The sequence below is a fragment of the Melopsittacus undulatus genome, chromosome 4, assembly GCF_012275295.1.
Source record: "Melopsittacus undulatus isolate bMelUnd1 chromosome 4, bMelUnd1.mat.Z, whole genome shotgun sequence".
NCBI classification, from domain to species: domain Eukaryota; kingdom Metazoa; phylum Chordata; class Aves; order Psittaciformes; family Psittaculidae; genus Melopsittacus; species Melopsittacus undulatus.
Window position 1 is genome coordinate 5,794,722 of NC_047530.1, and position 23,706 is coordinate 5,818,427.

The 23,706-nt window shown below is 40.2% G+C and overlaps 1 protein-coding gene across 2 annotated transcripts; it reads left to right on the forward strand.

Moving 5' to 3' along the window:
* Positions 1-1,995: 1,995 nt before the first annotated feature.
* On the forward strand, positions 1,996-23,616 carry SPI1 (Spi-1 proto-oncogene). 2 transcript variants are annotated; one of them, XM_031053580.2, is made up of 6 exons: positions 2,043-2,318; positions 8,653-8,746; positions 11,015-11,056; positions 16,905-17,092; positions 21,871-22,027; positions 22,763-23,616. In XM_031053580.2, exons 1-6 carry the CDS (start codon positions 2,274-2,276, stop codon positions 23,077-23,079), a joined length of 843 nt encoding a protein of 280 aa, XP_030909440.1. In that variant the 5' UTR covers positions 2,043-2,273; the 3' UTR covers positions 23,080-23,616. The 2 variants fall into 2 exon arrangements, with proteins under 2 accessions (XP_005154265.1, XP_030909440.1); XM_005154208.4 differs by lacking the exon at positions 11,015-11,056 and having other exon boundaries at positions 1,996-2,318.
* Positions 23,617-23,706: the final 90 nt, after the last annotated feature.

The window sequence follows — 23,706 nt, forward strand, 5'->3', positions numbered from 1 at the left end:
CAAATATAGGGTAAACTATAGAATATAGGCAGAACTTACATACAACAATGAGAAAGTAATCTATTTTGAATTTTAGCAAGATTGTTACTAATAATGTTCCTATACAAATACGATAGTGTAAACAAGCATTTTTTTTAGTTTTATCATTTCTATTTATAGAAATAACTCTCCTTCTTAGGAAGCTTATTAAATTTCTGGACTTTCTGTTGGTGCTCAAGCTTTATTCTTTGGTTCTAATTCATCCTACAGAGAACCAATTTCATTCTTCATCTTGACAACCATGGTGCACTCATGATTACTCCCATGTTAAACCTGTTTGATAATGGTGGCTCTAGCATTCCCTGAGTGCAGTAAGGCTGCTGCAATATATCTATCCTTATTAGGTAATTTCCTGTGCTAAGAGACAGTGCAGAAATATCCTCCAACATATGAAATACAGTTACATTCCACTTTAATAGAAGCCTCTCTGTGTAAAACACTATGCTTTTAAACCTCCCAGTAGCTGCTCAAGCTATCTTTCAGTACAATTAATCAGATAGCATATCTTCTTTGTTCTGAATAGCCTTTTTAATAGACACAATTTCCACAATTACTTTTATCACCTATATAATATCCACTTTGAGATTTTTGTATGCTATTGTTCACTCCCTTGTCCTCTGTTTGCACTGAATTTTATCATCAGTTCTGTACTTCGCTTCTCTCCATTCCCCCAAGGTGGTTCTGATCACTACCAGGCTGATATTTGAGAACCATCTCAGCCACTAGAAGTGGACTGTTTAGCAGCTTGCTTATTTCTAGGTTAAAGTCAAGATTTCACGATATGAATAAAATCAGAATGAAATACTTATGTATCAACTGATGCTGGTGAGTTAATCTGCCATCATGTTCTTGATCTTATCCCATTGCCAATATGGTTTGCTTGCTGAGTTCCTTTAGGGTGAGGAATGAGAGGAACTTGTGAGCAGCCTCTGGTTTTACCAGTGTACAAGGAAGTCTGTAGTGGCTGAAATTCCCCCTCACCCATAGACCCAGGTGAGTGGTGAACAAGCTACTTTCAAAAGCAGAACCTGTGGCACGTAGGCATAGATTGAAGGGGAACAACCCAGACAAAGCAACTTCGCTTTTTCCAAGGCATTAGTAACTAACTGCGAAGCAAGAAAGCATTTTGCAGAATGAGAATGTTCTCCCTTTGTAGCAACACCCCATCCTCTACATCCTGCCCTAAGGACCAGTTACCCCTTCCAGAACCTCAGTATAAAAGGCATTTCAGTGCAGCCAAATACAAGGAAGACAGTGGGATAAAGTCTGGGGAGAATACCATGTGAAAAGAGCTAACACAAAATCTCTACAAGAAATTTCAGCACCTGGCTGTTTGGATGCAACTCTACAAATCTTGTTCTCTGCTGTTAAAGGCAGTCAGCATCAGAAAGATGTCAAGTCATGGCATGGCACATGTAATACATTCTCTGTTTCCCCACTCATTTTCTCCTTGCACGAGCTAGAAAAGAAATCACAAAAACCAAATGAAAGGACTAAGTTTCTTTCACTAAATAATTTTGCTCTATTGCAAAGTTTATGAAGGAAGTCTCATGGGCTAAATTTCAGGATTTTTTTTTTTTTTGAAACCTAAGACTGTATATTTGAAACTATATGCTGTTTTTTAACTTTCTGCTAAGTATTGCCACCCAGTTCCAACACAGGACTATTACCAAAGCAAGTCTATGCCAATGCCCTGTTCTCACAGACGCTGTCAGGACTGTGTCTTTACGGTACCTCTATTAAAACAGAGAGCAGCCCCATCGTTCTGGTTCATCTACAGTGGGAAACACAGAGCGCTGCACCCATGTGCTTGTTTATTGATAGCAGGCCCAGGCTCTGGGTTTATACAGTAAGCACCTGCCCATGGCTCAGGGCAGACTTCCTGTTCCAGCGCAGCAACTCTGCAATGAGATTTATGCAAACTGGCTCAAGGCTGTGATGTCACAGCCCCTGATAGACCCACAGGCTATCTCCCTTCTACAGACATTTAATAAAATCAGGAACTTCACACACAGCTCAGGAAGTTCACCTCAGAAACTATTGAGAACTTGTTAGGGTCCTTCTGCTATCCCGAGATCCATCACAGCAAAAGGACTTCACGGAGTCCAAGGGTCTCACTTTATTTTTGCTTTTCTTCCTTTTTCTTTTTTGTTTGTTTCATGTGATTTCTTCAAGTCAGTTTTTCTGGATGTTTGAAAACTGAATTAAGAAAAAATCACTCCGAAGTTGGCTGAATGTTGCAAGCTTGCAAAATGGAAGGATTTCCCCTCATTCCCCCTGTGAGTATATGAGGTTTATTCCTAATATTGATCATTGGGATCAGTAGTGAAAGGCAAAGTAAACCAGTTTTTTTATTTGAGAATGTCTCTGGTTTGGTCTGTATTTGTAATGCCAGGAAGTTGGGCTTAGGTCAATATATAAAGCCAGTGACAGCACTGCAATGAATGGGAAACTAACATTTCCTCCCAAAACTTGTATCTGATTTTTGATCTCCATTTGTTTTCACAGATTAAATGCATGGTATTGTTGTACAGTATGCGCATAGCAAGTCAGTACATCTTTTCCCTTAGTGCCGGCTTCATGATATAAGGCCAAGTCTTTCTTCAGGTTGTAATTCTTAATAATCTGGAGTCTCTGACATAGCTTGTGTGTTCGGCTATCTATGAGTCTGTGAGGGAAGAGTTGCTGAATGCTGGTTTTACATATTGCAGATTTTAGGACTCTGTGCTCTTTGCAGTGATGGCATCTAAGTCTGTAGCTTTAGTTTCTCTTGAACTGAGCTCTCTTGAAATCACTTGCTATGAAAAACCAATTGGTGAATGAGAGTTAAAAATCCACAGGGCTTAAGTGGGTCTTTCAATGTGCTCTCTAAGACACAAACTTTTCTGTGTGCTTTTGAGATTGTTCCTATACTTTCTTTAACTCTGAAACATTGCTACACTGCTATGATTTATTGTATGGTGAGTTTGGAAGCAGTTTATGAAGCACATAATGTCACTAACCTGTTCTTCAGAGACAGACCTGAGTGTGAAATCTCTAAACAGACTGGGTAAAAGAGGCCCTAATTAGATTGTCTGAAGTTTGTAGAAGCTGAAGAGATGTCAGATAAGGTGTTTTACTTGGCTTTTCATGTGGTAGATGACCTACAGTAATTGCTGTCTGTGTTCAGAAAACAGAAAGAGACAATGAAGATCCAAGAGTCCTTTTAACCAGACTTGTATCAAGTGTTCTTTTTGTCTTGCTAAGGACAAAAAGACATGTCCTTGCTAAGGCTAAGGATGTGTTTCCTTACCTTCCACCCAGAGAGATAGCCCCTTGAGTTCCTTTCATGTTTGGTATCCATGCTCACTGAAAATATGTCTTCTTTTGGGGAGACCCTTTATTCTAGCAGCTCACCATCAGGGTCCCTGAAATCTCACATCTATCCAAAGGATGAGCTTTAATTCACCAAATTGCCCAATGACTCTGCTGTAAACGCATCAGGACAGAAAGCTGAAAAGAAACTGAGAAAATGAAACAGTGATTTCTCAGTATGTTACGTGTTGGACTTAAAATAAATTTCAAAAGAAACCCAGACCTTGTCCTCAACTACCCTAGAAAGCAGCATCTCTGTTTAAAAAGAGTCAATAATTGTTAATTTTCTGTCTACTCATTCATTCCTAGCCAAGTTTTCTGGACTCTCTCTTTTCAGCATTGAATTCCAGTGCACACACACAGGATAAATGGAGTGAAAACCTAACACAGCCTGGCCTGCAATTTGTGTTGCAGTTAATACTCTGGCTGAATTCTGTTCGGATGAATGATACAACAGGCAATGAAAATACAATTGTGTCCTACAGGAGCACTTGACGGGGCAATTTGGTCTTTATTTTTGTGGTTAAAGTGTCCCATGATTAATCATTTGTGTTTCGTATTTTCAAAACTGCTTTAAGTGCATTTTGAGCACTGCAAGTTAGAGCCTCACACAGCCTCGTTCTAAATGTCTGTGCCTCCTGGGACTCTTTTGGAGGGGAGCCATAAGCCCATTTCTAGATGAGGGGTTCTGTGAAGCAATACTTCCCTCCTGTGCCCCTCCTCTTTCAGTTGAGGGTGGTTCAGTAACTGCCTTTCTCTTGACTATGTGAGGAAACTCTTATCCTCCATTTGGAAAACACTGCTGGTTTAAATGGTTTAGGAGTATTGCCTCTTTCTCTGAAGATTAGGACTTTTGTATGGAAAAGGTTTGCAGATTGGGCCCATGTTTTTCAGTGCATGACAAAATCTAACTGTTCTACAGAGTCAAAAATTATTAAGTCAAACAACTTTGCCTAAAGAGGGCCCCAGTTATATGTGAATCCCTAAGTAGCCACCTGTAGAAATCGTAGCTTCAAATAGAAGTATATTCATATGAGAACAAAAATGCCTCACAGAAAGCTCTGTTCCACGTAACTGCATCACCAGCATGGTCCAATGAGGCAGCCCCAGTGGGTAATTATGCTAATACCTTTACTCATCTTTTCTAAAATAGCTATACTGTAATTTTTTTCCAAGGAAATATGGTTAATCTGGGCCTTCAAACTTGTCTCAGCAGCACATCACTGGAAACTGTGCGGAGTAATTCTGAATCACATGCCAGTGAATAGTCATGCTAGGATAACAAGAAAAGATCAACTTTTAGTGAATTTACAATCACCTGGAATCATCTGACAAAGTCTTGGTGAATAACAAGAATTTTCAGATTGCTATTCAGTTAAGTCCCTTGTATCTCTCTTAACCAATGTCAGACAAACCTTCTCCAAGTGGTTTTGTGGCTTTTCCCCTGATTTTCAATGCAAAGAAGGAAGATGGTGGTAAATCTCCATCTAGCAAAGTCTGCGACAGATAAAGTATTGTTTGTTGACCTCTTGCTTGAGGTTGGAATATGGTTTTAGATAATGTGCATCTCATCTGCATCTCAGATTTCACACCTTTTCCTCATGGCATGTGGAAAAGGAGATATCAACTTCAGACCACAGCTATGAATAACAAAGCTTTCTGTCACTGTCTTAGAAGAAAACAATTGACAGAACAAATGGCCATTGAGATTAGTTAAATATTAAGTTGTAACCTAAGCCATTCTTTGCTTTTTGTCAGGGGAAACAAAACAGCTCAGTGTCATGGAAGTGCTATTAGTAAGATGATGAAATGGGTGTGTGGGTGGGGAGGTTCCAGGGGAGGATGGGGCAAGTGGGTAAAGATTGGTACAAGAGGCAACAGCAGCACATGGCGAAACCTGTTCTCTCAAACTAGAGAAAAGGCTTTTAATAAAAATCAGTGAGATTAAAACCAGGTTCTTGGCAATAGTTTCTCTAATGAACAGAGGAAAATATCCCATTTTCCCACAGGATAGAGAAAATCAGAGACAGCACATTCTGTACCATCTCCTTTGGCCACCATCTGATTAAGTTCATGATACTTAAACTCCCAAATATTTAATATACATCTTCCCACATTACTGTACCCTTGAAGCTCAGACAGCAAGATGGTAAGTGGTGCCAATTAGAGTCCTTTGTGGGGATGGATTAGTGCAGATTGCACAAGTTAGCAAAGATATACACATACATATTTTATCACATGGGTCACTGAGCAGAAAACAAATTCAAGGAAGAAAATTCCCACAATGTATAGCAATGAGATTTGAAGTCCAAGACTTTTAAAACTGGGTATTAAAAAACCATGATGATCTATGTAAAAGCAGATTGGATTTTAGATGTTGAGTGTCTGCAATTCACTCCACAGTCTGCCAGGTCTGTAAATATTAAGGGAACCGCTTTTTTTATTTAACACACCTTCTTCTAGCTCTGCTTATTGAATACACCTCTGAACTTCTAAAACTACCTTTTGAATGGTAGAAATACTTCATTCTCAGCTCCAAAATTGTGAGAAACCATTGCCTGTTACAGTATATTGGACTGAAATGGGGGAGTTTGGAGTATCTTAGAGAAGAAGAGACAACAAAGGGAGAACACAACTAGGAAAAGTCAAATGTTCTTTCCCATGCCTAAAATATGTATTGTTTATCTACTTTTGGACTGATGCTTGGCCTTCCTGCCAAGCTATACTTCTGTACAGAGTTTTTGTCTTAGCAGTGGAAATTTTATACATAGCAAATTAACCTTAGATTGACAGGACACTAATTTCTTTGGAAATTTGTTTACTTTTGGCAGAGTATTTATCAGAGACATAAGTTTTAATACATTTGGATATAAAATTTTAATAATTGCAGATTCTAGTATTTTAGTTAAAAAGAAGTTATTTATATACAACTTTTTTAACCTCCATTTCTCCCAGACAGTATGATGTGCATTTTCCATTTGGACATTGAGGTCTCTCCTTTCTCAGGATATGAATGCTTTCCTTTGAGCTATCAAAACATAACAATTCTGTTATGAAGGTTAAAAACTGCATACATTCTTCAGGTTGATGTGATTTGTCAGAAAGCACATATTTATGGAAAGAAAATGAAGAGTGGGGTGAATGAATTTGAAAAGATAATAAAGAGTAGAAATTCCCTTCAGAACGTTATCCTGAAGAAAGCAAACCACAGCTGAAATGCTTTCTCTTGTCAGAGATTGGAGTACACCACTGGTCTAAGGAATGGGGATGAGTGAATGCATATAACCAGTCATGGTTAGAGAGAACACAAAGAAAATATGTAGAGAAACACCAGAAGCATCAGGGAAAATCCATGCTGTACTGTCTCCTTTGACCTTTGGGGAATAAGTTATACTTCCCATTAAACCTTTGTGTAGATGAAGGGCGAGTCTATTGGAATCTTAATGGATTTGAAAAGGAAGACTGCACCTATGTCCTCTGGAGACCAGAAGTAAGATGAATCCCTTCACTGGTATCCCTACAGTTAAATAATGATTTATTCCTTTTACTTAGTCTTTCCCTTATATTGTCTTTATTGTTGATTATTGTTTTCCCAAGAGTTTTCCAAAACAATTACCACCACCATCCAGTTATATTGGGAACAGATAGCCAGGCAATGGATTTTCTCCTGAGGGTTTCAATATTCCATGGATCTGAAGCCCATGACCACCTTAATCCCCTCAGAATAAGTCTCTCTTTTTCTTGATGCAATTCCATCCATGTCATCATAGAAACCACAGCCCTAGAAAAGGACAATATTTAAATCCCCAAATTCCACCAGAATGAACTGAAGGAGTTAACTAGAATCTAACAGCAGAGTCAATGAGCAGTGGTAACTCTGATGTAGTATTCACCAGAAGAAAAATCTTTTCCTCCTGCCAGCTGCTTATCTACCACCTCCATCTGGATTTTAATGGCAGCTCCTGCCTTAGGTGTTGGATTCTCCAGTAGTCTAGAGGAGGAAGAAAAAGAGAAGCTCACTTGCATTTCTGGCATGTTATCACCATAGCCTAAGCTTGCAAAATGCTGGTGTACCAATAATGAGATAGATTTATGGAGGGGACATACAGATAGGAATATGAACGTATAGACAGGTGAACATGAAAAATATGCCCATCATTTAAGTTATTGTTTTGTTTTAAATATTTGTCCTTTTCTTTTGAAGTCAGTTATGCTGAGGTCAGTAATGGAATAAAAATGTTTCTATTAGTACCTACAAGAAACAGTTTCCTTTCAGAACACAAAACAGAAGGCTTTTGAGTTCTGCATTACTGTTGACACCATAAGAATTTGTTCAGATTGAACTTAACTGGACAAAAGCTTAGCAAAGTCCTGTGAAGGACATTTCCCTGCTCTAAATCTTCATTCTCAAAAAAGAAAAACCAAACATCAAATGAAGCAGCAGAATTGTGCACAACTAATAATAAACAGACCACCATTACTGAAACAATATAAGATGGTAGAGGGTATTAACACTGGAGTACTAGGAGTGGGGAGGAAGACAAGTAGGAAAGTTACCCTATGTCACCTGTTTTAAAAAGATAGGAAGGACTTTTATTCTACAGCTAAACATCTAATAGGTCATGACTCAATATATGCCCCACTTTTTAAGTCTTGTCTGTGCATACCTAACAGCTCTGTGCAGCTGATTTGAGCCAGCAAACATTTACAGTTTATCTTGGGAAAAGAAAGAGAAATAAAATGCTTTTGTGCCCCCTGTCAACACCATTACCTTCCTACAAACTGCACCATTTAATGAGACCTCCTAAAAACACTCAGAAAATCATCCTTAGGCAAGACAAGTTTCTGCTTTCTTTTTTGTGCACAGAGGGAACAACAAATACCTGTCACTACCAAAGAGAAGGTTTCCCTGCTGTGCTGGTGTGATGGCACCCTAGCTTGTGATTGATGTCCAAGACAGCTCTTTAAGCAGTACCTAGAGAAGGTGGGAGGGTGGGATATCAAGAACTTGTGTAATATCACGGGACAAATTGTGCCATGCAGACTGGATCTAAGGAGATGGATTATTCATTTATTTTTTGCAAACTGCTGTTTGGTGTCAAGCATTTTATTCCTGCTGATTCAAAAAGAGCTTGAAGCCTCCCCCTTGTTTCTCTAGGCAATATTAAATGTGTTGGCATCTCCCCTTCACCAACTATGAATAATTTTGAGGGGATTTGTATCATCTTACAACTCTAAAAATTCCTCCTCTCTTTGCAGCCCTCTGAAGATATGGTACCCTATGAGTCAGACCTCTACAGACAGCCCCATGACTATTACCAATATCTCAACAGTGATGGAGACAGTCACGGTGGTAAGTTAAAAAATATCTGCTTGGAGCATAAAGTCTCATGGGATATCACAGGAAAGGCACTTTAGGACACTCAGGAAAAGAGTAAACCTGTTGCTGTGATCTATAATGTACAGGTTCATAATTTCAGTTCAGAAACCAGCAGTATTTTATTCTGCTTAATGGCACTGTTCCAAACCAGAACTGCAACATGGTTTCTCTGAATTTTAGAAAGTACTGAATAATGCAAGGACCTTCTAGGACATTGCCAGGAAGGTGGGATCTCATGATCTCTATCCTGTGTTAACTTCACTGTGGTTTTCCTTACCCCTGCTGATCAAAAGTACTCTGCTTGATTCAGAGCTCGTTCATGACCTGGGTTTGTAATACTGTATTTCTTTTCTTGTGTTCCCATCTGCAATTGCTGTTTGACATAGGCCCTAGAACACTCTATTTGTGCCTTTATTTTAACTATGTTTCTTTAGTATTTGGCCTTTTTAAACTCCTCTGTCAGCTCCATGTATTTCTCTCTTTCTTTTGATCTCTTTTGCATGCTGCCACACCTAGCTTTAGCTTTCACTCTTCCTCCAGTGCGCCCAAGTACTTCCTCTCTCTAAATCTATGTAAAATTTCCTTGTAGAAGTAAACCTAGCTTAATATAAAAATACTGTATGATTATTTATTGCTTCAATTTATGTATGTGATTTCAAAGCTTTCGTGTCTTTACATTTTCATGTTGTCTGTGCACTGGACTCTAAATCATTGCAGACAAGAGAATTATGCTGGGTGAATTTTGTCTCCTGTGCAATACAATGGTCCAACAACATTGCCCTGAAAATATCAGAGTCAATATTGACTCAGGAAGGAAAAGCACCGTTCTACTGTATCATTTGTGGCAGTCCCTTCAGATCCTGGAGTTTCCCTAAAAGACTCCCACTGATAGAGCAACTAGACCCATCACTGTTTAATTTAGGAGATCTAACAACTTCATTGCATAGCATTGCTTTATCTGTGGAAACAAAAGTTTCCTTGAGGGAGAGCAAGTTACAGAATAGGATTGTTCTGAGCATTTAACTGAAAAAGATTCCTACCTAAATTTGTTCTCTACATTGCATTTAAGAAAAAACTGTAGTATTCTTTATGCCTGGAGACAAAGAATTAATTCAGTTGTTATAAGTTATCTCACGGCATCTGTTAAGTCCCATTAATCAAACCCAGCAAATTCCACATGGAAATTCAGGGTTTTTACATGATAACGTGTACCTGTTTACACACCCATAAAAGGAGGATAATATTTATTATCTCAAAAGGCAATTGTAACAATTAAACAATGACTGTAAAAGATGTAGGAAAAAGCACTGTAAAATAACTTTGCTGTCATTAAACCTAGGTTACATCAAGCTATAACATCCCTTTATCTTTCATAATCTTATTATCGCACCTGGTTTAGTACCCATTTCTTCTGTTGGAAGGCTGTTCCTAAGCTAAACTGCTCAGATCATTATGTTAATCATTATGTTAATGATAATTATGTTAATGTTAAAATCATTATGTTAATGAATCTGATGATTTTTATTCATCATAATGAGCACAACAAAAACTTGCAATCACCTTTTTGGGTTATGTCCTAAGTAGTACTTAAACATCCACTTTGAACAAAAATTTGGCTCAGCCTAAACTTGTGTTGCACTTGTCCTGAAGACCCCAAACCTTGTTGTTTAATGGTTTAGCTCCTACAGTAAGTGGTTATGAAAGAGGCAACTTAATCCCAGCCTGCACATTTCAATCAAATCTTTGTTTATGAAAGCACATGTAATGCAGTTGGTTGTATCTAAATGTCTAATACACCCTCTGCATTCCTGAGTTGCTCACAGTCCAAAAGACCAATGAACAACCAAAGAATACAAATGAGAGTGAGAAACACAAATTAGCATGTTTTGCTTCTTTCCTATTAACACTGACAAACTCAACTTTGGCTTTCATTTTGTTGATGTGACAGAAGGAGTGGGTCTTGAGAAGAGCCATGCAGAAGAGCAGGAAAGGGACATCATAAACTGCTTTTAGAAGTATGTACTAAATGTTCAGAACAATGTGGGTAAAAGCACAATGACTGAAAAATGGTGGGGAAAAAGAATAAATAAGGTGCATCAGTGGGACCAGTGAAGTGAAAGAGCTGAGAATATGATCAGATATAGGATAAAAAGAATAAATAAGTAGGACAGAATTGTGAGAGAGAAGTTCAGTTTGGGGTACAGTGTGATCACTGGCAATAAATCAAACATAATTTTGCAGGTCTACTCAATACCACTATGGACTTCAAAGAAAAGCTACCAGGTAAAGTAAATATATACTACAAATGGAATAATACTTGTGACTTTGCTGACAAGGGACTGCTAACAGAATAGAAGGTCTTGCTCAAGTGTCAGACTACCTCTCTCACTGCTAGCAAGTTAATTTTGTGACAGGAAGATGGCAATACCTAAAGATGCGTTCTACATGCATTACTGACACTTTTCTAGAGCACAGTGCTGAAGGCCACCCTAACTCCATGTTAACCTGAGTACGCAGTGAAGTACACACAACAGCGTGTCACTAATTTAATGTGTAGATCATTGCAAATAAGGAAACAGTGAATTTAGCAAGCAAAACCACACCATAAACATAGCCACACATTCATCACAACATGCATTAGTTGCATTTATTGTTTATGCTGTAGTTTAACCATTCTGCAAATACTGTGATAAACATGGAAACACAGCCAAGCAGGAAAGTACTTCAAGTGATCAGGTATTAGTCCATCACCCCACCCTAAGCCTGTATGCTAGTAAGTCTGTAAGTGTAATACAGCCTGTTTTGTAACACTAACGCAATATTAGTAATTACAAAATTCCACAGCAGCTTTGTCTCTAAGTTATTACTAAACATTATGGGTTTAGTGAAAATCACTTTTTGTATGTAGCTGACGGCTGATGCGTGTTCACTTTGTTGCTGGCCTCATGGAACTTACTAGGTCTCATGATCTGGGATTTTATGTTCATCCCACCACAGTAATATGATCATTTAAGAATCCCAGCTTTGACTTTTTTAGGATTTTAGCCCACATCGAAGTGGAGGAAAGTCCAAACATGTGAACCTTAGTCTCAAATGCTATATGGAAAATAGAAAGAACTCCAAACTTCATTAAAAAATCCCCTCACTTCGAAGCCATTCTCATGCTTTGCTGACTCATAGATTCAGACTATTTTGGCCTTCTTAAAATCATGAGGTTTGTGAAGTGCGAAGTAATGAAATCCTACTGTCACAAACAAGACTGATACACTTGCCTAGGAGCATAGCCTTTCCCTTGACAGAAAATAATCCATAGGGAATCTAGACATTAATTTTCCAGTGTCCTTCAATTTTCCCAGGTTTTCTCAGATGAGTGAAGCACAGTGAGAGCATCTAAGCTGTGCAATGGGGCACTGTGTAAAAAACCCTCTCCTAGTTCTAATATGTTGGAAAATCTGTACAGCCAGAGCAGAGCCACTTGGAGAGAGATTAGCTCAGACCTCACAAGTACGGCCATGTCAACAAGTTGTCTCCTTGGTCCAGGCAGAGTGCTGTGCTGACAGAGCTGTCACGTTTCCGGTTCAAGAGCTGGCTCATGAATTTCTGCCTAGTTTTGTGCTGTGTGGTGCAGATCTAGCCTATTACTCCACTTTCATTATAATACCTTCCTTAAGCCTGTTTCACATTCTAATTGCTGGTTCTAACATTATTCATCTATTAAAACAGGAGCAAAGTAATTCACGTGGGTCAAAAGATGACTGAGAAAGTTCAGTCATGTTTTCTCACTTGTAGAATGAAAATCTACCTCTTTGATAAATACTAACACAATGCCTTTAGGTCCACTGTTGCTTCCCAATAGCCTAACATCCTCCCTGCTATGGGAGGGAGCTCAGAGTTCATGATTGTCCTTCCTCTAACCTTTCACTACATACAAGACCAAAACAAACACCATCTCCATGTCTCTATAAGAGAGAATTTATTTCACATCCTCTTTCACTTCACATGAAATTTCTCATAATGACTCCATTGTGTAGCTATATCTTGGCTTTTAAAGACAATTGCCTTTACCCAAAGAATAGACACTTTCCATTTCTAGAATTTTTCTCTCCTTTCTTTTTCTTTCCTTTCACCTTAACATTTTTGAGAGAACAGAATGGCTATTGTGCTACTGACATAACAAAGAACACAGAATAAGTAGCTGCTGCTAACTCTAACAACTGCAGTCATGGATATTTAGAGGGGTTTCATGTTTTCATGAGCAATAATTTAGCCATGCTGGTTAACTACAGAGGGGCTTGTGGAGACAGAATTTTCTCTTTTAATATAACTAAACCAATATTGCTTTTCCTAAGCATCACTGTAAAATTACAGGCAATTTAGAAAGAAATAAGGGTTTTAACTCCTGTCACAGCTTGAATATTTGGGCATAAGTTTGTGTTGAAGTAATTGCTGATATAGATATATTTGTAATGCATTAGTATTAAGTGATTGCTGTTAAGTTCCTAAATGCTGTGCTATTAGTCCTATGCTATTGTAGTATTTTAACAGCTGCACCTAGTTCCATAAAAAGGGAATTTGATAATGACTAGGCTAAATAGCACACAGTGATTAACATGAATATGCATAAATAGTGTTTCATAAGTTTTATTTGCCAAGAAAGAGTTTAAAAGAACACTTCTGCAGGCAGCAGGAACCCTGCCATAGGCTTCAAAAATTGAAGTATAAAAACATAGAATCATAGAATGGTTTAGGTTGGAAGAGACCTTAAAGCTCACCCAGTTCCAACCCCCCTGCCATGGACAGGGGTACCTTCCACTGGAGCAGGTTGCTCAAAACCCCATCCATGAGTACTAATAAAAAGATACTTTGAAAGGATCAGAAGCAGACACTCAGAGCACACACAGATACTCAAGGCTATGCATGTGGGAAAGGTAGTGGGTTCTTTCTTGACCACGTAGCTACTGCCAGTTAGACATTCCACAACTGAAGACCTGCCATTGACAGCCTCAGAGACTTTTGCCTGGGCTTTGTCATCCTCACAGCTGTGCATTGATCTCTTTGACTGTAGCAGATTATGAATGGCAAGAGGTCTTTGGAAATGCCCATTGCCATCTGACAGAGGACTTTCTGCAGAAGGAGCAGAGCCAGAAAGAGAATATAGACTACTCCTGCAATGTATTCTCAACAATTCATTACACAGGGCTGTCCACAGTGTATGGGGCCTCAGTGGTTTTCTCTGCTTGTAGAAATCTGCAGTAATTTAGCTCAGAAAAAAAACAAGTTAGTATGGCTCAGTCTTCCAGTTAAATAAAACAGTTTCAGACTGAAAGTGCCCAAGTCCTCCTACAGGACACAGCTTTAGATGACCTTGGATTCAAACACAAACACTTTGCCATTTCCTGGGTTGGAGCAGATGTGAATATAAAAGTAGCTGGGTACTTTGCACCCATAAACCCTACTGTTTTACCAGAGAAAACGAAATTTTTGTCTAGCACTACAACATGAAGAAATGCATTGTAATTATAGTTTTGGGCTATAAAATCTATACATAGCCACAAAAAGCAGTATAGAACAAAGCAAAGAAATGACAAAGCAATGCAGCAGCTCCCTATGTGCTTTTATAAGTACCTTTCCATCCCTTTCACATGCAGTGACATGACTTACCCTTGAATCAGAAAAGCAGGAAGAACAAAAAAGTAAACACTGTGGCAAATGGTCTGATACAGTGTCCAAATAAGCTTCTACAGGCCTTAGCCCTAAAGCCAGCTAAAAGAGCTTACAACTTCTCAGGTACCAATCACATACCAGCTGTGTTTGGTATAAGCATATCACTGAGTTCTCTCTAAAGGAAGCCACATTCAAAGTCACTATCCCAGATTTCAAATCCTCAATGGGATTAGATGTAATTGAAACATAAGTTGGGAAGGATGAGGAGACTGAATCTGAGAGAAAGAATGAAGCTGGTATTCAAGAAAAAATGTTCACAGCACATTAGTATCCAGATAATGCCAAACATAATAACACCATATTGCAGAATTGGACAATTGGTTCCTCTATAAACTCAGTGCAACTGCACTTAGAATCATAGAATAGTTAGGGTTGGAAAGGACCTTAAGATCATGCAGTTCCGACCCCCCTGCCATGGCCAGGGACACCTCACACTAAACCATGGCACCCAAGGCTCTGTCCAACCTGGCCTTGAACACTGACAGGGATGGAGCATTCACAACTTCCCTGGGCAACCCATTCCAGTGCCTCACCACCCTCACAGTAAAGAACTTTTTCCTTATATCCAATCTAAACTTCTCCTGTTATAAGTTTGAACCCATTATCCCTTGTCCTGTCACTACAGTCCCTAATGAAGAGTCCCTCCCCAGCATCCCTGTAGGCCCCCTTCAGATACTGGAAGGCTGCTCTGAGGTCTCCATGCAGCCTTCTCTTCTCCAGGTTGGACACTTGGTACAACATATTCAGTTCTGACCATCACATTATCAGAAGGATGGCAACAGCTGGGAGCTTGGAGAAGAGAACAAGTATGATTGGGGGGGTGAATATACTGATATATATTGAAAGACTGAGAGCTAAGTACATGCAGCAGGGTGAAGTGATAATTAGGAGTAGATTATAAGATGAAATGATAGCAAGCTGAAAATAGTTGAAGGTTATAACAGAAATGATTTCTGGTAATACAAGGAAAGACAACTTGGAATAGTAAAATGTAAATTAGAGCTGTTACACTGAATATCATAAGGAAATTTTGGCCATGCATAAGATGATGCATTAAAAATTAAACTGTGAAAGATTAATTTCTAGCTCGGTCAGAGCAGAAGACATGAGGTCGACTTTGATTTTACAAAATAGAGTGCACACAAATACGTGCGTAATGATGCATGCAGCTGCTGGAAGAGAGAATTTGCAATGCTTCACATTTCCTCCAGCTGATTTTAAATTTTGAGCAGCAAATATGAAATTCTAGAACTGTTGGAGGCTTATTATTGAACTTAAAAAAACAGAAATCTAAACCTGAAGGTGATAGGGAATTTAAATCTAAACATAAATAAATCAGGAATCAGGAAACAGGAAAGTCATTATCTGAGTGTTTTTTTATGTTTTTGAAAAAAATTATCACAAACATTTCCTACATACTGAAGAGATAAAAAAGGTAAAGAGTCTGTGTCAGAATTCAGCCTCACTGTAAGCAGTGTACACCAGACTGCTGCAACAGTTTGTTCTTTTATTCTCTTGTATTAGTACTGAAAAACGTGTGACATTCCAGCACTTGCTTAGAGGAACCATCTCTCAAAGTGCTGTCTCTACTGCAGCATTCCTACATTTTTTTCTAGCCAATTAAAATAAGGACTGAAGATAATTGCAGATAAGGGGGCCTACAGTGATGCTGGTGAGGGACTATTCATTAGGGACTGTAGTGACAGGACAAGGGGTAACGGGTTCAAACTTAAACAGCAGTGGTTTAGATTGGATATAAGGAAGAAATTCTTTACTGTGAGGGTGGTGAGGCACTGGAATGGGTTGTCCAGGGAAGCTGTGAATGCTCCATCCCTGGCAGTGTTCAAGGCCAGGTTGGATGAAGCCTTGGGTGTTAGGGTTTAGTGTGAGGTGTCCCTGTCCATAGCAGGGGGATTGGAACTGGATGATCTTAAGGTCCTTTCCAACCCTAACTATTCTATGATTCTATGATTTGCTTCATCTCCTCATTTCCATGCTATGAGAAAGAGTGTAATGAGACAATGGCAGTAGGTAAACCAGTAGAATTTGTGGCCTCAAGAAGGAAAATGTAAGTCTGCTATGGTCTCTTCTTGGGAAAGATGCCAGCATTAATATCTTTCACAGTTTATCCTAAATTATCATTGAAATCCACCTCTCCATCTAAAAGTATTCTACTTGTTAAAATGGCCAGCCACAAGCCTTTATGAGATTAGGAAAAGAAGAGATCTATATAGATTGACACTAGAGACAGACAAGTCCAACCCTAACTATTCTATGATTCTATAAGTCAGCAAGGTGCTGTGGAGAGGGTACAAAGCACAGCCACAGGAGAAGAAACTGATACCAAACAGGTAAATGCCATGTTTCTTAATCTTATAATGTAGACCATCTATTGTTATTTCTTTAGATCATTACTGGGAATACCATCCACACCACATGCACAGTGAGTTTGAGACCTTTGGAGACAATCACTTCACAGAACTGCAGAGTGTACAGCCTCCTCAACTGCAGCAGCTGTACAGGCACATGGAAATCGAACAAATGCATGTCTTGGATTCTACAATCCCAACCACACACATTGGACTCAACCACCAGGTATGGTTATCAGCCCTTCCTCAGAATTTAGGATGGTTGTTAAGGGTCAAGAAAATAATGCATCAGGGAATGCATACTCTTATATGAAATAGATTTGGTCCTCAACATAAAAAGGACATGGAGCTGTTGGTACAAGTCCAGAAGAGGCCACGAGGATGATCAGGGACTGGAGCACCTCCTGTATGAAGACAGGCTGAGAAAGTTGGGGCTGTTCAGCTTGGAGAAGAGAAGGCTGCGTGGAGACTTCATAGTAGCTTTCCAGTATCTGAAAAGGGCCTATAGGGATGCTGGAGAAGGTCTCTTCATTAGGGACTGTAGTGACAGGACAAGGGATAATGGGCTAAAAACTTAAACAGGGGGAGTTTAGATTGGATATAAGGAAGAAGTTCTTTACTGTAAGGGTGGTGAGGTACTGGAATGGGTTACCCAGGGAAGTTGTGAATGCTCCATCCCTGCTGGTGTTCAAGGCCAGGTTGGACAGAGCCTTGGGTGCCATGGTTTAGTGTGAGGTGTCCCTGCCCATGGCAGGGGGGTTGGAACTGGATGACCTTAAGGTCCTTTCCAACCCAAACTATTCTATGATTCTATGATTGCTGAAATCAATTACATAAGTTCTTACCGCACAAGCACTTGATATAAAACTCTTCATTCTCAGGACAAATGTGGTTTAAGCATTCCTTTTACCTGGACAACAAGGAGTCAAGTTCCTCAAACTGTGCCTAAAAAGATCATTGCATTCTCTGGAGTTTTTTGAAATGTCAAAATTTTATTTCATTTAGAATTAAAATCAACTGTTCTGAAATTCTGAAGAGGACCTGGACCTGAGAAGCTGTGCATTATCATAGCAAGGGTATCCATGGCTACTAGGAAGGATTCTGAGCCTCAAAGTAGTAGGGAAGTTTTAAGTATTTCCAAGCAACCCCTACAATTTTACATGACCTGTACAAGAAATGCTAACACAGATAGGTCACTGGTAATTTTACCACAGTGAAAAAGGCTAAGGACAATCTGCTTCTGTTTTGCCTGAGAATAAATAAGTCACAAGCCAAACCACACTGTCTTGCTGAGATTTTACATGAAGCCAGTCATTTCCCTGTAAAAAAAAGATACTCCATTGTGCAGTAAAGGTACTCACCAGAGTGCCAATGAATCCTTATATAAAGCTGAAATTATGAGGGTTTCCATCAGTGCTGCAAAGATGCTAAGCAAAGTGGTGTGGAGATCACTTTTTAACTTGATCCTGCAAGAATATGCCCAAAGTGATTACCAGGAGTGATAAGGAAGCTGGGTGATCTCGTGCTAAGGAGTACCCCAAGGCAGGCAGCTATATACAGTGTGGTGAATACAAGCCAGAGCACGACTGAGGCCAGAGAGAAAAGTGTTTGCTGGTTACAGTGCTGCATATAATGGTGCCATTGCTGAAGTTTTCTGAGGGAAATTGCACGCATGGACTTGTCATTTTGAGTTTTCTATGTTCAAAGCAAACTGAAATTGGGTACAAATAATCTAGTAATCAAAAACAAAGACAAAAACTGAGTGAATAAGTTAACACTGTCAACAGGAAACTGACTGACTGCAAGCCATCAAACTTGCCACCTATTACTCAGAAAAAAATCAGGAATAGAACAGAAGATGTAGATACAAACAAAGAATTAGGAACAGAAAGTTACAAATATAAAATATGCTTCATGGAGCAGCAGTCTGTGGGAAGCTTCAAGTTGTTTCAGTTGCTCACTGCAACTGCTAACACATAGTGACTGACCGTTACCTCCAACCAAAGGCAGAGAATAAACACGAGCCCTTTATGGATGTCTTTGGAGGTACCACCAGAAACCTAGAGCTGTGCTTCTGCTTATCCCACTTTATTCTACTCAGTTACCAACCTTCATTTCAAGACAAAAGGCAGACAATTTGTATTGTTGCCACTTTCAGTAAAGAGTATTATGCTTTCTCTGCCCCAACCAGTGTCAAACTGCAGAAGATAATAGTAGATAAAATTCATCACTGCCCTCCTTGTCTTTCCCAGTTGGGGATCTTTGGCCTTTAATGTACAGCGGCTCAAGCAAGTGGTATTTGGCATGCTCTGAGGTTCAGACTTAGTCTCAGCCACAGTCCTAGGCAACAGATACTATTAGTCAAGGCGTTTTCAAAGAAGCAGAAGCAGGAAGAAAGCTTTAATCCTCCTCTGAATTTGCCAGCTACTAACTGCACGCATCTTGTCGTGCAATATCAGAGCTACAGTGAATAAAGGAAGAACTTGAAATGATATTTCTCTAATTATCTGTTGATAACACATTATTTTGTGAAATCAAATTTGAGGCTCAAGCTGTTCTTGGATGAGATTTCTTTCAAAAGTTGTGTTAGCCTGTCAGCAGGTGATCTCACACATAATAAATTGAGAAAGAGATAATCAGTCTGAAGGAAGAATGAAAGGAAAGGTGGAAAACTGCAAAGAGCTTTAGAAAGAGGAAAATCACAAATGGATGCCACAGATGCTGAGATGACACCAGGATACAGAAAATAGCTAGCAGCTTCTTTAAGCTTTCTCTATCCAGAGCTGCATTAGTAACCTGGCTCTTTCAAACTCACTATCAGGTCCCCTGTAGCATAGCTACGTGACGCTTTATGTATTGACCTGTGCTGAATTTTAGGCACAAAGCAAGTGTAAGCAAAAACACAGGCAGAGAAAGCAGGCACAGTGTGGGGGAAGCTTACACAACTCCCCAGCTTGGCCTCTGCAACTCCCTTTGCTGGTGAGACACCATTCCCCCTCCTTCCTGTGCAGCACTCTGCCACTGTCCCCTTCCAGCCCCAGACAAGTGGTTTCCTTACTCCCAACACCACCCCATGATGCGCTCTAGACGCCCACATTTTCTCTGCAGGGGCACCAAACTCACTGTAAGGCATTATCCCACCTTCTCATTCTCCTTCCCCCATGGCACTGTCTCTCCCTTCCTTCCTACCCCTGGGGTTGCAGCTTTCTTAACTGTAAAAAGCTAAAGGTGACTCTGCGGTGAGGGCTGAAGTTTTGCTCTTGGGGATCTGACAGGAAGCTTGCACACACTCTTACCCAATCCTGGCCTTCCTGCCAGACCGCCTCCAGCCAATGTGCCAACTCATTAACCGCCAGCCGCTGCACCCCAAAACCAGCCCGTGGCCCAAACTCCTTATTGGGACATTTCAAGCTGGTGCAAAACTCATCTGAAGAGCACCATTCTGCAGGGGCAGACGTGGGGTGGGTGGTGTGACTCATGGACACCCACTCCCCGCTTCAGTGCATAAGGTTCCCTGGGAAGGGAGTCAGATTCAAGACATCCTTTCTTGGTTGAGGGAAGGAAGAGTGGTTCAAAAGGAGCTCACCCTCCAGGGCTATCGGTGTGGCCCATGTAATGATACCCACCTTCTGTATGCCGCTGGGTTTCAGGGGTGATGTTTGGTTTTGTTTTAATATAGGAATCGGGGTTCTTGCTCCCTGTCCCCAGACTGATCTGTTTCTCATTCTTAAATAAGAAGCTGCAATAGTTCATCACAATGGAGCTGGTCAAGGGTCTGGAGAATAAGTTTTATGAGGAGGGGCTGAGGGAACTGGAGTTGTTTGGTCTGAAGAAGGCTCAGAGGGGACCTTATTGTTTTGTACAACTGCGTGATAGGAGGTTGTAGTGAAGTGGGGGTCAGTCTCCTCTCCCAGGACAAGAGAAAACAGCCTCAAGCTGCACCAGGGGAGGTTTAGACCAAATATTAGGAACAAATTCTTCCCCAAAAGGTGCTCAGGCATTGGAACAGGCTGCCCAAGGTAGTGGTGGAATCGTTGTCCCTGGAGTGTTGATGAGGCCCTTAGTGACATGGGTTAGCGGTAGCCTTGGCTGTGCTGGTGAACAGTTGGACTTGATGACCTTTAAGGTCTTTTCCAACCTGGCTGATTCTATGATTCAAACTGGTCACGATCCCTAACAAACCAGACTAGAACTGAGAATTTACCAAGCAGAGGTATATTCCACACTGTCCTGACAAGATCTCTATAAAAGGGCAAGACAATTGAACACAAAAACTTGTTTGTTAGCTTTGCAGAAGAGAAATCCCCATTAACAGGGTATTTTCAGATAGCCATTTCTGAAAAGAGAATGTGAGCCAATGTGATGTATCCTTTACCATAGCGCTAAGGCTATTCGCCTCCTCACAGGGGAAATTCAGGACAGGAAGCTGACAGACCCATGTAACCCCATCTCCAGAGCTGGATGCAGTCCTGTAGGGATTCAATGATGTTGGAAGGTACTATGCCTGAGAAATGGAGAGGACAACAGAGCCAAAACCAGTCAAAGCAGCCATGCAAGGGCAGAACTGTTCAGCTCTTTCAGATTTAAAAGAGAGTTCCAGATGGTCTGTGTAAGGAAAAAAGTTGTTCTCAAAAGCAGTTTTACACTGACAGGCAACAGGGATCAGAAACTCATTAGGAAGAATGCCAGCTTTGGGGAGGTTTGGAGGAAGAGGGGCAATATCACTTACATAGGATATAACACAGGGGAAAGTTATGACTTTCAAAACTTTATTCCTTCTTCCCTCATGTAAAGATGCATCTTTGTACATGTGTAAGTGTTGACTGTTAGGTGGAAGAGTTTCTTATTGCACAGTATTTATTATAAATGTCAACAACTACATCACTCAGTATTAACCTAAACAATTTCATGTATCTCTTACTTTCTGCTCCCTTTTCTCTGTAACTTTTTCCATGCCCCACTCTGTCACTACCTCCTGCCTCTACCATTCCTTTTCTCCCAAAGATGTCCTATTTGCCTCGGATGTGCCTACAGTACTCCTCTCCACTGCAGCCCAGTTCTGATGAGGAGGACATAGAGAGGCAGAGCCCCCCACTGGAAGTATCAGATGGGGAGACTGATGGTGTGGACCCTGGGCCTGGAATTATGCATGGAGAAACAGGTCAGTGAAGACAGAAGGACTTCATCAAGCTATGTGCTGAGCAGCTGTTATGTTAACCGTGATGATAGCGAATAAAGCTGTAGAACTGCTGTAATAGTATTTTATCCCACTGCCAAAACTGCATGTTCTCTGATTCCTTGCACTCTCCAGTCCTGAAAATCTTTTATGACCATAACTGTGTCTATATCTCAAATCCCATTTATTCACATACTCTTACTCCCTTCTTCTGCCTTGCCTATTCAGGCTTCCAGAGTGGATAATGGCTTCTGCCATTTATACTGCAATTTCCATTAATAGATGGGAAATCCAAGGCAAGAAGGTCAAGGAACTGATCTTTAAAAATATTTAGCTCTGTTTGCTCAGTTCCTGAAAATCAGGTCCTGTATAACCTGCCAAATTAGCTTCAGATGGTGTCAAATTAGGAATGCTTTTCAGTTGGCTTCAAATAAGCAAATAAATTTCAGAACAAAGGCTTGGCCTTTTGAATTCCTAGCTTTTCTTTCTTTTGCCTGGTACATCAAGCTACATTATGCTCTCACAACTATAACACTGTCTATTGTTATAAGTGTTGCAAGCTGAAGCAGTTACGTGACTAGCTAGCTAAAAGTTAAAGCTAGCTGAAAATTAAAGCTAGCTAGCTATAACAGTTATATGAATTACATACTTTCTGATGTTTCAGCAGGAACTACATGCTAATCCTGATGCTCCACTGCCTTTCTCCTTTGACTCTCACAGGCAGCAAGAAGAAGATACGTCTGTATCAATTCCTTCTGGACCTTCTTCGCAGTGGAGATATGAAGGACAGCATCTGGTGGGTGGACAAGGAAAAAGGTACTTTCCAGTTCTCCTCCAAACACAAAGAAGCATTGGCACATCGCTGGGGCATCCAGAAAGGCAACCGCAAGAAAATGACCTACCAGAAGATGGCACGGGCTTTGAGAAACTACGGCAAGACAGGGGAGGTGAAGAAGGTCAAGAAGAAGCTGACCTACCAGTTTAGTGGAGAGGTGATGGGAAGGGGGGTCACTGATAGGAAGCATTATCCTCACTGAGGCCACGGGACCCTGAGCAAGAAACATATTAAGACCTCCTGGCTGGATACCAGCAGAGGAGATGGACGCATCTTTCTCTTTGCTTCCTGTGCCCCCTTCTCTGCCTTTAAATGGCCTTTACCATCAGATGTTTCTGGTACGAATTTCCTTCTTCGGCATCTGAGAATCGTAAACGTGACAGAATTCTTTGCTTCCATCCTACAAGTTGGACAGAGTCGGGAAATTTAAACCATGTACAAATATATTATTATCAGGATTTTTTTTGTTGTTGTTTGATTGTATTGTAACTAAAGAATACAGCTGATGAAGTTTTGCCTTCAAAGGTGGTGCTGTGTCATTCACAGTGACACTGCATTAGCTTACAGCTTTCAAACTAGCATTAATACAGGCTCTGCCGCAGCTCTCACAGCTAGAGAGAAGTTTGCAGATCTTGGAATGATACTCGTTCTTTTAAATAGTAATAACATGTACATATTTAATAAAATTTGATATAATGAAGTTGTGATGTTTGCATAATAAATGATTGCTTCACAAACAGAAGTCACGTGCATTCAGTTATGCAGATACAGTTTATGTGTGGTACCTGAATGTAAAGCACACTGGGTTATAGGGTTTAATCCATCTGTC

Bases quoted from the DNA above. Each gene is read 5' to 3' on its own strand.
- SPI1 (XM_031053580.2), top strand. From the start codon at position 2,274: ATGTTGCAAGCTTGCAAAATGGAAGGATTTCCCCTCATTCCCCCT. The intron at 2,319-8,652 runs GTGAGTATATGA...CTCTCTTTGCAG, and splicing joins GATTTCCCCTCATTCCCCCT to CCCTCTGAAGATATGGTACC. The intron at 11,057-16,904 runs GTAAAGTAAATA...TTATTTCTTTAG, and splicing joins CTTCAAAGAAAAGCTACCAG to ATCATTACTGGGAATACCAT.